This window comes from Elephantulus edwardii, unplaced genomic scaffold, assembly GCF_000299155.1.
Source record: "Elephantulus edwardii isolate Elephantulus edwardi_28Jun2011 unplaced genomic scaffold, EleEdw1.0 scaffold00078, whole genome shotgun sequence".
NCBI lineage: Eukaryota > Metazoa > Chordata > Mammalia > Macroscelidea > Macroscelididae > Elephantulus > Elephantulus edwardii.
The window spans coordinates 5,745,092-5,756,761 of NW_006399828.1; the positions used below are offsets into that span (position 1 = coordinate 5,745,092).

The 11,670-nt window shown below is 38.5% G+C and overlaps 1 protein-coding gene across 1 annotated transcript in view; it reads right to left on the minus strand.

The window, feature by feature from the left end:
* POC1B (POC1 centriolar protein B) overlaps nt 1-11,670 on the minus strand; it is a 175,151-nt gene that overhangs the window by 72,601 nt on the left and 90,880 nt on the right. The window contains exons 7-8 of the mRNA XM_006889502.1: nt 9,930-9,998; nt 8,925-9,077 (exon numbers count right to left, since the gene is read on the minus strand). Coding sequence (XP_006889564.1) covers nt 8,925-9,077; nt 9,930-9,998 — 222 coding nt within the window. The remainder of the gene's footprint in view (nt 1-8,924; nt 9,078-9,929; nt 9,999-11,670) is intronic.

Here is an 11,670-nt window from a genome sequence, read left to right on the forward strand (position 1 = left end):
TGAGCAAGGGTGTTAATAAGAAGACCTATTGCAATGAGAAAATCTGCAGTAAGGGTCCTATCTAAGAGTAGTGATGTCAGTTTGCATAATAATGTGTGTCTCATTCAGGTTATAGTCTTTCTGATTACTAGCTATGCATACAAGACCTGGACAGTGAATGACAGAAAAAGAATTGATGCCTTTGAACTGTGGTGTTTGGGGAAGAGCACCGAACGTTCCATGGAGGACCAAGAAAACAAATAGATATGTCTTGAAGAGGGTGCAGCCAGAATGCTCTTTGGAGGCAAGAATGATGAGGCTTCACCTCATGTACTTTGAGCATGTTGCTAGTAGGGGCAAATCCTTGGAGAAGGACATAATGCTAGGAAGTGTGGAGAGTCCCTAAAGGAGAGGAAGACCCTCAACCAGGTGGATTGACAAGGTGACTGTCACAATGGGCTCCTCTGTGTAAGGAAGTGAGGATGGTGCAGGACAAGACAAGGTTCAGATCTTTTGTTCACAGGGTCACCACCAACAACAACAACTATCATACCAAAAAGAATTGGTTGGCACTGAGATATTTAAGGGAGTAACATCTAATTAAGAGCCAATGGTGATGCAGGAAGAAGTTCAATCTGCATTGAAGGCATTGGCAAAATATCAGGCTCTGAAGAATTAACTATATAACAATTGACATGTTTTTACTAACAGATGCAGCCTTGGACATGTTCACCTGTCTGTGCCAGGAAATCTGAAATACAGTTACCTGGCTCACTGACTAGAAGGATCCATACTTGTTCCCCTTCTCAAGAAACATGATCCAACAGAATGTAGAAAGTGTCAAACATATCACAAGTAAGCAAAATATTGAAGATCAGAAAAGCTGAAGATCATCCCAAACTAGATGGAGCAGTACATTGACAAGGCTGCCAGAGGTCCAAGCTGGGTGTAGAAGAGCTCATGGCAACAGGGATATCACTGGGGTCAGATGGATGGATCCTGGCTGAAAGCAGAGAATATCAGAAGGATGTTTATTTGGGTTTTATTCAGAAAGGCATTTATCATAAAAAATAATAGCTAATTCTGAGAAGAATGGGGATTCCAGAACATATAATTACACTTATATGAACTTAGATCTAGATAAGAAGCTTTTGTCAGATAAGGGTAAGGAATATGCAAAAGGAATATATGATTAGGCATTATACGTATGTCAACAAATGATGTCCACAATCAACAATTTAACTGTGTGGACCACAATCAATTATGGCTGAGAAGAATGGGAATCCCAGAACACTTGATCATGCTGATGCAAAATCTATCATTGGACCAGGAGGCAGTCATCAGAACAGAGTAGGGAAACACTGCATGATTCAAAATTGAGAAGGGTGTATGCCAAGGATGTGTCCTATCTCCATACCTTTTCAACCTATATACAGAACAGATCATCCAGGAGGCTGGGCTGTACGAGGAGGAATGTGGCCTCAGGACTGGAGAAAGACTCATCAATACCTGCATTATGCAGATGACACAACCCTGCTTGTTGAAACTGAGGAGGACCTCATGTGCTTGCTGCAGAGGGTCAAGGACTGTAGCCTTCAATATGGATTGAAGCTCAACATCAAGAAAACAAAGATTCTCACCACTGGGCCGATTGGCAGCATCATGATAGACAGTGAAGAGACTGAGATTGTTAACAGCTTTAGTTGGCTTGGCTCTACAGTCAACACTCTTGGTACCAGCAGCCAGGAAATTAAAAGATAAACTGCATTGGGAAAGTCGACTGACAGAGACCTTTATACAGTACTGAAGAGAAACAATGTCAGTCTGGAGACTAAGGTGGCCTGATGCAGGACATAGTCTTTACAATTACTTGCTATGCTTCAGAGAGCTGGACAATGACTAGGGATGATAGAAGAAAAATTGATGCCTTTGAGCTGTGGTGCTGGAGAAGAGTACTGAATATACCCTGGTCTGCTAAGAGAACAAACAGGTTCATCTTAGAGAGGGTGAGACTAGGCTGCTCGTTGAAAGCAAGGATTCTAAGGTTTCGTCTGATAGACACTGAACATGTTACAAGGAGGGACCAGTCCTTGTGAGGGTGGAGGGACAGAGCAGGAGAGGAAGAACCCTCTATGAAGTGGATTGATTCAGTGACTGGGGTAATGGAGGTAGATGTGTTAAAGAGAGCAAGATTGGCACAGGATAGAGCAGGGTTTAGGGCTGTTGTACATAAGGTCGCTATGAGTCACAGGTGACACAAGAGCACATAACAACAATAACAATCTGGAACAAGAGATGCATTGCAAAGTGCACTGGGGTGGAGGAATGGAAAGGGAAGAGAAGAAAATGTACAGCAGGGAATGAATGAATATATATAAAAGGAACAGAACAAGGGAACACTGCACAGTTTAAAATCAAGAAAGGCATATATCAGGACTCTCCTCTTTTTTCCGTATCTATTTCATTTGTATACTGAGCAAATAATTTGAGAAGATGGACTTTATGAAGATGAATGTAACATCAGAATTCAAGAAAAGCATATAAAAAACCTGGGTTATGCAGATGACACAATCTTGCTTCCTGAAAGCAAGGGGGCTTGAGGTACTTGCTGCAGATCAAAGACTACAGTCTTCAATGTGGATTACATAACATTAAGGAAACAAAAATCCTCCCCACTGGGCCAAAGGAAAACACCATGACAGATAGAGAAAAAAATTAAAGCTGTCAGCAATTTTACCTTACTTGGTTCTACAATCAAGACCCTTAGTTCCAGCAGTGAGGAGATCAGGAGACGTAGAGCATTGGCAAAGTCTGCTCTAATGGACCTCTCCAAAGTTCAAGAGTAACAATGCCAGCTCAAAGAATAAGGTGCAGCTGATTCTATCTATGGTCTCCCCAATCATCTGCTATGCATCTGAGAACTGGATAATGAAGAAAGACGATAGAAGAAGAATTGATGCCTTTGTGCTGTGATGATCAGAAGAGTGCTGACTATCCCATGGACTGCCAAAAGAACAGATATGCCTTGGAGTACGTGCAACCAGAGTGCTCATTAGAGGCAAGAATGGCAAAGCTTTGTCTCATATACTTTGGGTATGTTTGTAGGAGAGGCTACTCCTTGGAAAGGGACACTATGCTTAGAAACATGGTGGGTCAGTAAAAGAAAAGAAGATTCTCAACAAGATGGAATGACATAGTGACAAGCAGTAATGGGTTCAAGTGTGTCAGAGATGATGAGGATGGCACAGGGTAGGAGAGGAATCAGATCTATTGTTTATACAGGATCACTAGGAGTCGTATTCTATTTAATGGAACTTTACAACAATGTGTATAAAACCCTTTGAGAAGCCGTGCCACTCTTGAATCAAAAGAGCATTCTGACTGTACTGCTTCCAAGAGAAACATGTTCATTCTCCTGGCAGTCCCTGGTATAGTCAATATTCTTTGCCAACACCATAATTCAAAGCCATCAGTTCTTCGCTGGACTTCTTTATGCACTGTCAAATTCTGCCATGCATATAAAGCAACTGAACATACCAATGCCTTGGAGTCTTAGTTATCTAGTGCTGTTATAGTAGAGATACCAAAAGCAAATGGCTTTAACAAACCGAAATCTTTCCTCTTATAACTTAGGAAGCTAGAAATTCAGGATGTAGGATGTAGGCTCTTGGGGAAGGCTTTTTCTCTTTCCCCTGATTCAATGAGTTTTCCAGCTGATAAACGCCTGGCTCTTCTTTCTTGGTGAAACCAAGGTCCTCCCTCTTCTGCTTGCATCTCTTTCCTTTTAACTTTCTGAAGACAAAACGTGATACAGGTCACACTTCAAGGACACTGTTCTTAAGCCTAACCAAGGATGTGAACTGAATGAGGGTGCCACATCCCACCCTGAATCCCTTACAACTGGTTGGATGATTACATCACTGGGATGATTTATCACCATGTAATCATCATTTATTCTAACTCTTTGACACCCTTGTTGTTGTTCTTGTTAGGTACCACTTGTTAGAGTACAACTCACAGCAGCCCTGTGAATAAAATATCTGAACCTTGTTCTGTCCTGCACCATCCTCACACTTCCTGACACACAAGAGCACATTGCAGCAGTCACCCTGTCAATCTACCTAGTTGAGGGTCTTTCTCTCCTTCGCCAACCCTCCACTCTTCCCAGCATCATGTCCTCCTCCAAGGAATAGCCCCTCCTAGGATTTACAACACAAAGGAGAATATTGAGAATTATGGTCTAGCCAAATTGCACATATTTGGTGGGGGGTACACAAAATCCATTCAGGCATGCCTAAGTCATCCTTTGAAGGAGCACCTTTACTTTAAACAACTTAAAGATCTTTTGCAGAAGATACATCCAACGTAATACATAGTCTGATTTCTGGAGAGCTATTTCCATAGAAGTTGATTATAGAGCCAACTAAAATTAAATCAATGATAATTTCAATATTTTCTCCATTTAGCATAATTTTGACTAGTGACCCACTTGTGAGGATTTTTGCTTTTTTGATGTTGAGGTGTAATCCACACTGATGGCTGTAGTTTTTGGTATGCATCAGTAAATACTTTTAAGTCCTCTTTCAGTGAGCAAAGCTAAGACAACTACAAAAAGAAGGTTTTAATGAGTCTCCAACAACCTTGCTCCTGTGTTCTTAATATAGTCCACTTTCTCCGATTATCTGCTCTACATATATAGACTCTATAAGTATGGTGAAAAATACAACCCTGCTATAGAATGCAAATTTTAAAGCATCTAGCATCTCCTTGTTCTGTTAGAACAAGTGCCACTGTTCGAAGGAGTCTCAGTAAAATAGAAATAAACACAATCAAAATGAAAAACAACTAAGGGTGAGCTTTTCATCCCCTATTGAGTGAATGTGCGTCCTTGACTGAAAATCAGTTATTCATGGACAGACAATTTCCGAGTTCTCAGTTCTGTCTCACTGGTCTCTGTGTCTGTCACTGAACTTAGTAAGCTGTTTTGGTTACCGAGCTACATAGAATGATTTGAGATCTGCAAGTGTGAAATATCCTACTCTGTATTTTATAAATGATGTTTGGTTATTGAAGCCTTCCCTATAGTGTTTGTATGAGTCCTAATTGACTCAATGAGAGTGGGCTTGGTTTGGTTTTGTCTTTTTCATATAAGCTGGTTATTAGTTTTTCCATTTCAGTGGGGGCAGGGGGAAATGCTGATGAAACTAAGATAAAGACAGTATGTATCTACAGATCACCTTGGGTGGTGCTAACATTTTCACAACATTAAGTCTTCTAATACTTGAGCTGGGCCAATAGACAACATCACGATGGATGGAAAAAAGATCGAAATGGTCAACAATTTCACTTTATTTGGATCCACAATCAGCACTTGTTTTCAGCAGTCAGAAAATCAGAAGACATACAGATTTGGGAAAGTCTGCTGTCAGAAACTTCTCCAAAGTCCTAAAGAGCAATGATGTCAGTTTAAACACTATGATGCACTCAATTCAAGCCAGGGTCCTCCCAATCACCTGTTATGCATCTGAGATATGGACAATGAATAAGGATGGCAGAAGAAAACTTGATGTCTTTGAACCATGGTGTTGGAGATGAGTACTAAATATCCCATGGACTGTCAAAAGTACAAACAGATATGTCTTGGAAATGCAACCAAAGTTTTCTTAAAGGCAAGGATGGTGAAGCTTCAGCTAACATACTTTGGGCATGTTGTTAGGAGAGGCTAGTTCTTGGAGAGGGCTGTCGTATTTGGAAAGGAGGAGGGTCAGTGAAAGAATGATTCTCAGTATTATAGACTGAGACAGTGACTGTGGCAATGAACTCAAGTTTGTTGGGGAAGATAAACTGATGACACTGGGTAGAGCAGGGTCTGATTTGTTGTTTATAGGGTGGCTGTGAGTCATCCAGTATTTACTGCCCCTAAAAACAATAATATTCAAGCAGGGAATGTACTGCAATTTAAATAGATTTTTTTTTTTTAAAATTTTATGTGCGTGTACCGACAAATCAGATCTGACTGGTACAGGAGGTGATTGCTCCTCCTTCTCCGGCAAAGCATCTGGTGGATTCGAACCATGTACCTCTGGGATTGCAGTGCAGCTTCTTGCCACCAGGCCACCAGAGCTCCCCTTAAATAGATCTTTTTAAAATTTGTCTGCAGTGATGTTCATATGTAAAATCCTATCTCTGTGCCAGCATTTTTTCTATCACAGGATCTGAAGATGTTTTGCAAATGTAAGTTATATTGTAAGTTTAATTTAAGTAATCATGAGTGCTTATGCTATTGTTGTTAGCTACTAGCAAGTTAATCCTTCTTTATAGAGATTCTCACATGTTTGCACATAAGTTAAATTGGGCATCCAGAGACTAAATTCCTGAGGCCAGTAACAAAAGCCAGTCACATTGCTTAATTTTCTGTATAATACAACTGAAGTCTAATTCCAAGACAAATATGTCAATTTTTAATGGACATTAAGTGTATATTTGAGAAATAATAGTTTATAGTCATTTTGTCTGCCTAGGTCACTCTGACCCAGCTGTCCAAAACTACCCAGCTGGTTTTACTGTTTTCTGGCCCGATACTGGAGGAGAACTATTTAGACAACTTGTTGACATTTTAAAGAAAATCTAGCACTCTTAAGTGGAGTGGAGAAGACAGCAAATCACAGAGAAAATGGTTTGAAGTGTCCAATGGATTATGCAAACATTCTGAATTAGGTAGGAATAAGGAGACCAGGAGTCAGCCTGCAGTTCTACGACTCTGCAAAGACAGCTAAGTGAATGACAGAACAGCAAGGTCCCTCCTGACCAAATTCAACTAAGACACAGATACGCTAAAACATAAAACATCAGCAAAGACCAAGAAAATCAACTTGCATAAATTAAAAAAAAAAGAAAGAAAGTATATGGGAATATATTCAATAATATCTCTATTCCATAGGAGAGCTACTGATGCACATACATAACTGAAGAAACAAGCAAACAAACAACGAAGTGAGGAGTCACAAGTTACATTATGCTCTTTCTTGGAAATAAATATTTTTTTAAATGAAACAATGAGTAGTATAAAAAAAAGTGGTGAAACACAGTATTAAATACTTTAAAGGGACTAGAGGGTACAAACAAAAATGATATAAAGAAAGTTGGGGAATGAGAGAAGCAGGAGAAATGAAGGGAAGAAGAGAGGGAGAAAGGGAATAAAAATTAGAGCAAGAGTCAAAAATAAACACTGCTGAAACAAATTAGGACAAGAACTTCAAATAAATCTTCCAGGCTACAACAGTTCCATGATGCATCTTCAAGGATATGAACATATATGGCTAAGCACAATTGATAACAGTGCATCTAAATTCCAAAATCAATCTCCACAATAGTCTACGTGTTTCCTATTGCCAAAGGGGCCCTTTAGAGTAGTGAGAGAAGATCTTCACCCTGAAACCTACAGCATCCCTTTTCAGCAGGAAGTAGCTAAGAGAATACGCCATCCCCTTTTCCTTATGAATCAGGGTGAAGTCTCTCTCAGGGAGGAGTGATAGGAAATGGCAAAGGACACACTGACAAAGGAGATTAATCAGAACTGGCTTTGACAAGCACTGTGGCAATGGGACAATTAAAACAGACTTTCAAGGGGGGGAAAAAAACGAACTGGGGAGGAGGGTAGAGAAAACAGTGCAACAATGAATGAATGGAAATCCAAAATCTCTGTAAATGTTCATTAAAATTAATAAAGTTTAATAAAAATGAAAAAAAGAACTTCAAATAAGGCTGGATTAAAATATGAGTTGAAATTAACTCAACAATAATAGCTCAAGCAAGATCTAAAAGTAAAATTAAATTAAAAACAAAAATTAAAGTACACACACAACAGAGAGACCAAGACAGAGAGAGTAGGAGATAGCTTGACATAATAAAAAAGACCAAGAGCAGAGAAATAAAAATCAAAGAATGATTAGAGTGAGAACAGAGAGAGACTGGAAGTGTATAAAGGTTATGTATAAGATATAAACTTTTGCTAGTCAAGATTGAGTTTTAGAAACTCAAAAGATTTAGTCTACAGGCAAAGAAAGGAACTGGCAATAATAAAATGATCAGATGAACAGACAATAGTAATTTTTTATTATCAGCTCTTGGAAGTAAAATGGGATTAAGGAAAATCACACAAAAGGTAAAGAACTAGGTTTAACGCCAGCCAAATATGGAACAAAGTGAAATTTTTCTTTGAAGAGAGTATACCGTGTCAACAAAATCATACAGGTAATTACATATTTAAAATATATGCTGCTCTGATGGGCAGTCTCCTCCTGTGTGATTTACTGCCTCTAAAAACTCGCTGGAAGGTCAGCTATGCATGGGTCATTTTTGACTCAGAAGCAAACTAACCACAATAGACAATAAAATGGCCTTAATTATGAAGCTTAATATCTAATTTTTTTTACTCTTCATAAGATTATTAATTTGGAAGGAGGAGTGGCATACACTTCCATAACAGCTTGCCTCCGGAAACCCTATGAACCTGGAGAGATGATGAAAGGCACCCAAGCGTCGAGGACTCTCTTTCGTAGGGTTGCTATGAGTCACCTGCAACTCGACAGCACTTAACAACAACAACAAGAAGATTATTCATATTCTTTTCTATAAAAGGGCCACAGGATACCTACTTCAAATAACTGTTATAAAAATCCTTCTCTGTTCATCCTGTTCTCCTAATGACCTTCATATGAATAATCTAAACCCAGCTGAACTATGAAGCTGTTTCAAATTTTACAGTCATCAAATGCCCATGATTTGATTTTTCATCTACAACCACAGTACACAAGATTTTGCTTGCATGTTTAAGTAGTGATATTGTTCGATAATTTCCTCAGCCAGTAGACAGGAAAGCACTCAGTTGATTAATAACCCCCATTGGACACTTAAACATTATCAAACGTCAACAAAATACTCACTTCAACACTCTCAATTTTTCCATCTTGGTGATGTGGTGATCTTGGGTAGATGTCAAGAAGATGTGGTGGTGAATCAAAATGAAATCTTTTAAGATTTCTCTTAATAAGGTCTTTATAACTCAGTTCATCAAAGTTAGTCCTCCAAAGTAAGACCTATACACATTTTTTAAAAAGAAAGAAAAATCAGTCATGCTGTTTGCATGCAAGTATGAGACAGAACTGATTTTATTTAAAACAAATACTGTCAGAAAGGATAATAGATACATATTTCAAATATTCTAAGACTTCTCAATGTTACTTTTTTTCTGTTTCAGGGAGAGGAAAGAGATTTAGTGTTTCAAATTGCTTTTAAGTGAATCTGAACTCCATTATCAAGAAAATATCCTTTTACCTTAAAATTCTCTCCTCTCAAATGTCAAACCCTTCTTTTCAGCTTGATAACTTATCTTTACCAACAGATCTAGTTATAAATGACTGGCAGTTAATTTGTTTTAAATGAAGATTTTCTAGCATAAAGTGTATTAACTGATCCTCAAGAAGAGAAAAAATTTAGACAATATATCTAAGTGCTACACCCATAATGAGCATCAATTATACACATGATTAAATATAAAAATAAGTAGAATAAAGTAATTGGTACTGTTGTTTTTTTATTGTTGTTGATTGCCATCAAGTTGAGGCACAACTCATAGTGACCCTATGAACAAAAGGCCTGAAGCCTTTCTATAACTATCAACATTTATCAAATTTCATAGTTTCCAGAGGCATGTTGTTTAGGAAGTGGATGCCACTCCTGCTTCCAAATGGTACTAGAGTTCCCTAAACTACCAAAATTGGCATTATTTTTGTTATGAAATAGCAGACTTTCTATCATTAACTCAAAATATAAACTCACTGATAATCATCAAACATACAAAAAACCAGCTGGCTATACAAATCTTAGCAGAGGTCAAGGACTGTTTTGTTTTGACCAAACCAAAGTGGGAGGTAAAATAATTTACAAACCTGTGCATCTGCACCACCTGATGCAAACAGCTCCCCAGCTTTTGAAAATGACACAGCAAAGACAGGTCCCTAAGAAATAAAGGGAGAAAAAAGAAAAACTCATTATGCATGTATAAACTGATAAGAATCTCAGTTAAGATTTTCAGACCTTGGATTGCTTATTCATAAATGAGTAGCAGAAACTGAAAGATAAATATGTATGTGACTGTGGAGTTGGAGAAGAGTACTGAATATACCATGGACTGCTAAGAGAACAGGTCCATCTTAAAGAGGGTGAAACCAGGCTCCTCCTTGGAGGCAAGGATTCTGAGCTCCATGTGACATACTTTGGCATGTTGCAAGGAGGGACCAGTCCTTGGAGAGGGACAGCATGCTTGGGAGGGTATAGGGACAGCACCAAGAAAGGAAGATCATGAGACAGATTGACTCAGTGACTGGGGTCCAGGGGGTAGGTGCATCAGAGACAATGACACTGGCTCTAGATAGAGCAGGGTTCAGAGTACATAGGGTCGCTATGAGTCATAAGCAACTTGATGGCATATAACAAAGGAATATAGAATGTTTCTTATTCTAAAGTTTTTTCATTTTCCCTTTATGTAGGTTAATAATAATTAAAGTCTTAAGACCAGGAGGCTGATCAGAGGAAAACTGTGACTGATGAAAAATCCAGTGACCAATGAATTGAAAGAGTAAAACTGAATGCATGGACGAAAACTCGTAGGCTAATGCAATTATCCAGATCCGAGGTGATGAGAACTTGAAACTGAGCAATAACTATGGATTTTGCATGAGACTGTACTTGTCAGAGTGACAAGATAAAAAAGTGGCTCTAGGCCACTTTTTCCGTTAAGAGAAGAGTAAATACAGGTCCTCTCAGATACAACAACATTATATAGTTTGTTGTAAATGTTCTTAATCTCTACAAGAAAACTTTTTCAAATTAATTTTCAAGAAAGTTTACAGAGACTTTGAATTTCCATTCATTCATTTTTGCACTTTTCTCCCTGCCCAACCCTCCCCTCCACAATTTGCTCTTCTCTTTGAAAAGTAAAAGAAAAATTCTTTTATTATTACACAACCCTTCCCCCAAGTCCACTCCACTGTGCAGCCTTCATTCTGGACCCCTGTCATGACAATAATACCTAATCACATACCCCTTTTAAACAGTTGTCTCCCTCATCTGTTTCAATGCAGTAGACATTATTTATCCCCCTTCTCAGTCTTCCCTCAAAACCAATGTCAGTCCCGTCTGACAACAGTGGCAATATGCAATATTTATCCTTTTGTGACTGAAATATTTCACTCAGCATAATATCCTCCAGGGTCACCCATTTTGAATAATATTTCATGAGTTCCTAATTTTTCTTCTTGTAAAAAATGTATTATTAATTTAAATGAAAATGTACAGAGACTTTGGATTTCCATCCATTCATTGTTGTACTTTTCTCCCTTCCCAGCCCTCCCCTCTAGTACACTACCCTCTTGAGAAAGTAAAAGAAAATTCTTTCATTGTTTTACAATCCCTCCACCCAGGTCCACTCCACTATACAGCCTTCACTCTGGACTCCCGTCATGACAAAAATACCTAATAATTTCCCCTCTTAAACAGTTTTCACCCACATTTGTTACAATGCAGTATACATTTTTTAACCCATCTATCTCAGTCTCCACCTAAGCCCGAGGTCAGTCCTATTTTACATCAGTGGCACCATGCAGTATTTGTCCTTTTGTGACTGAGATA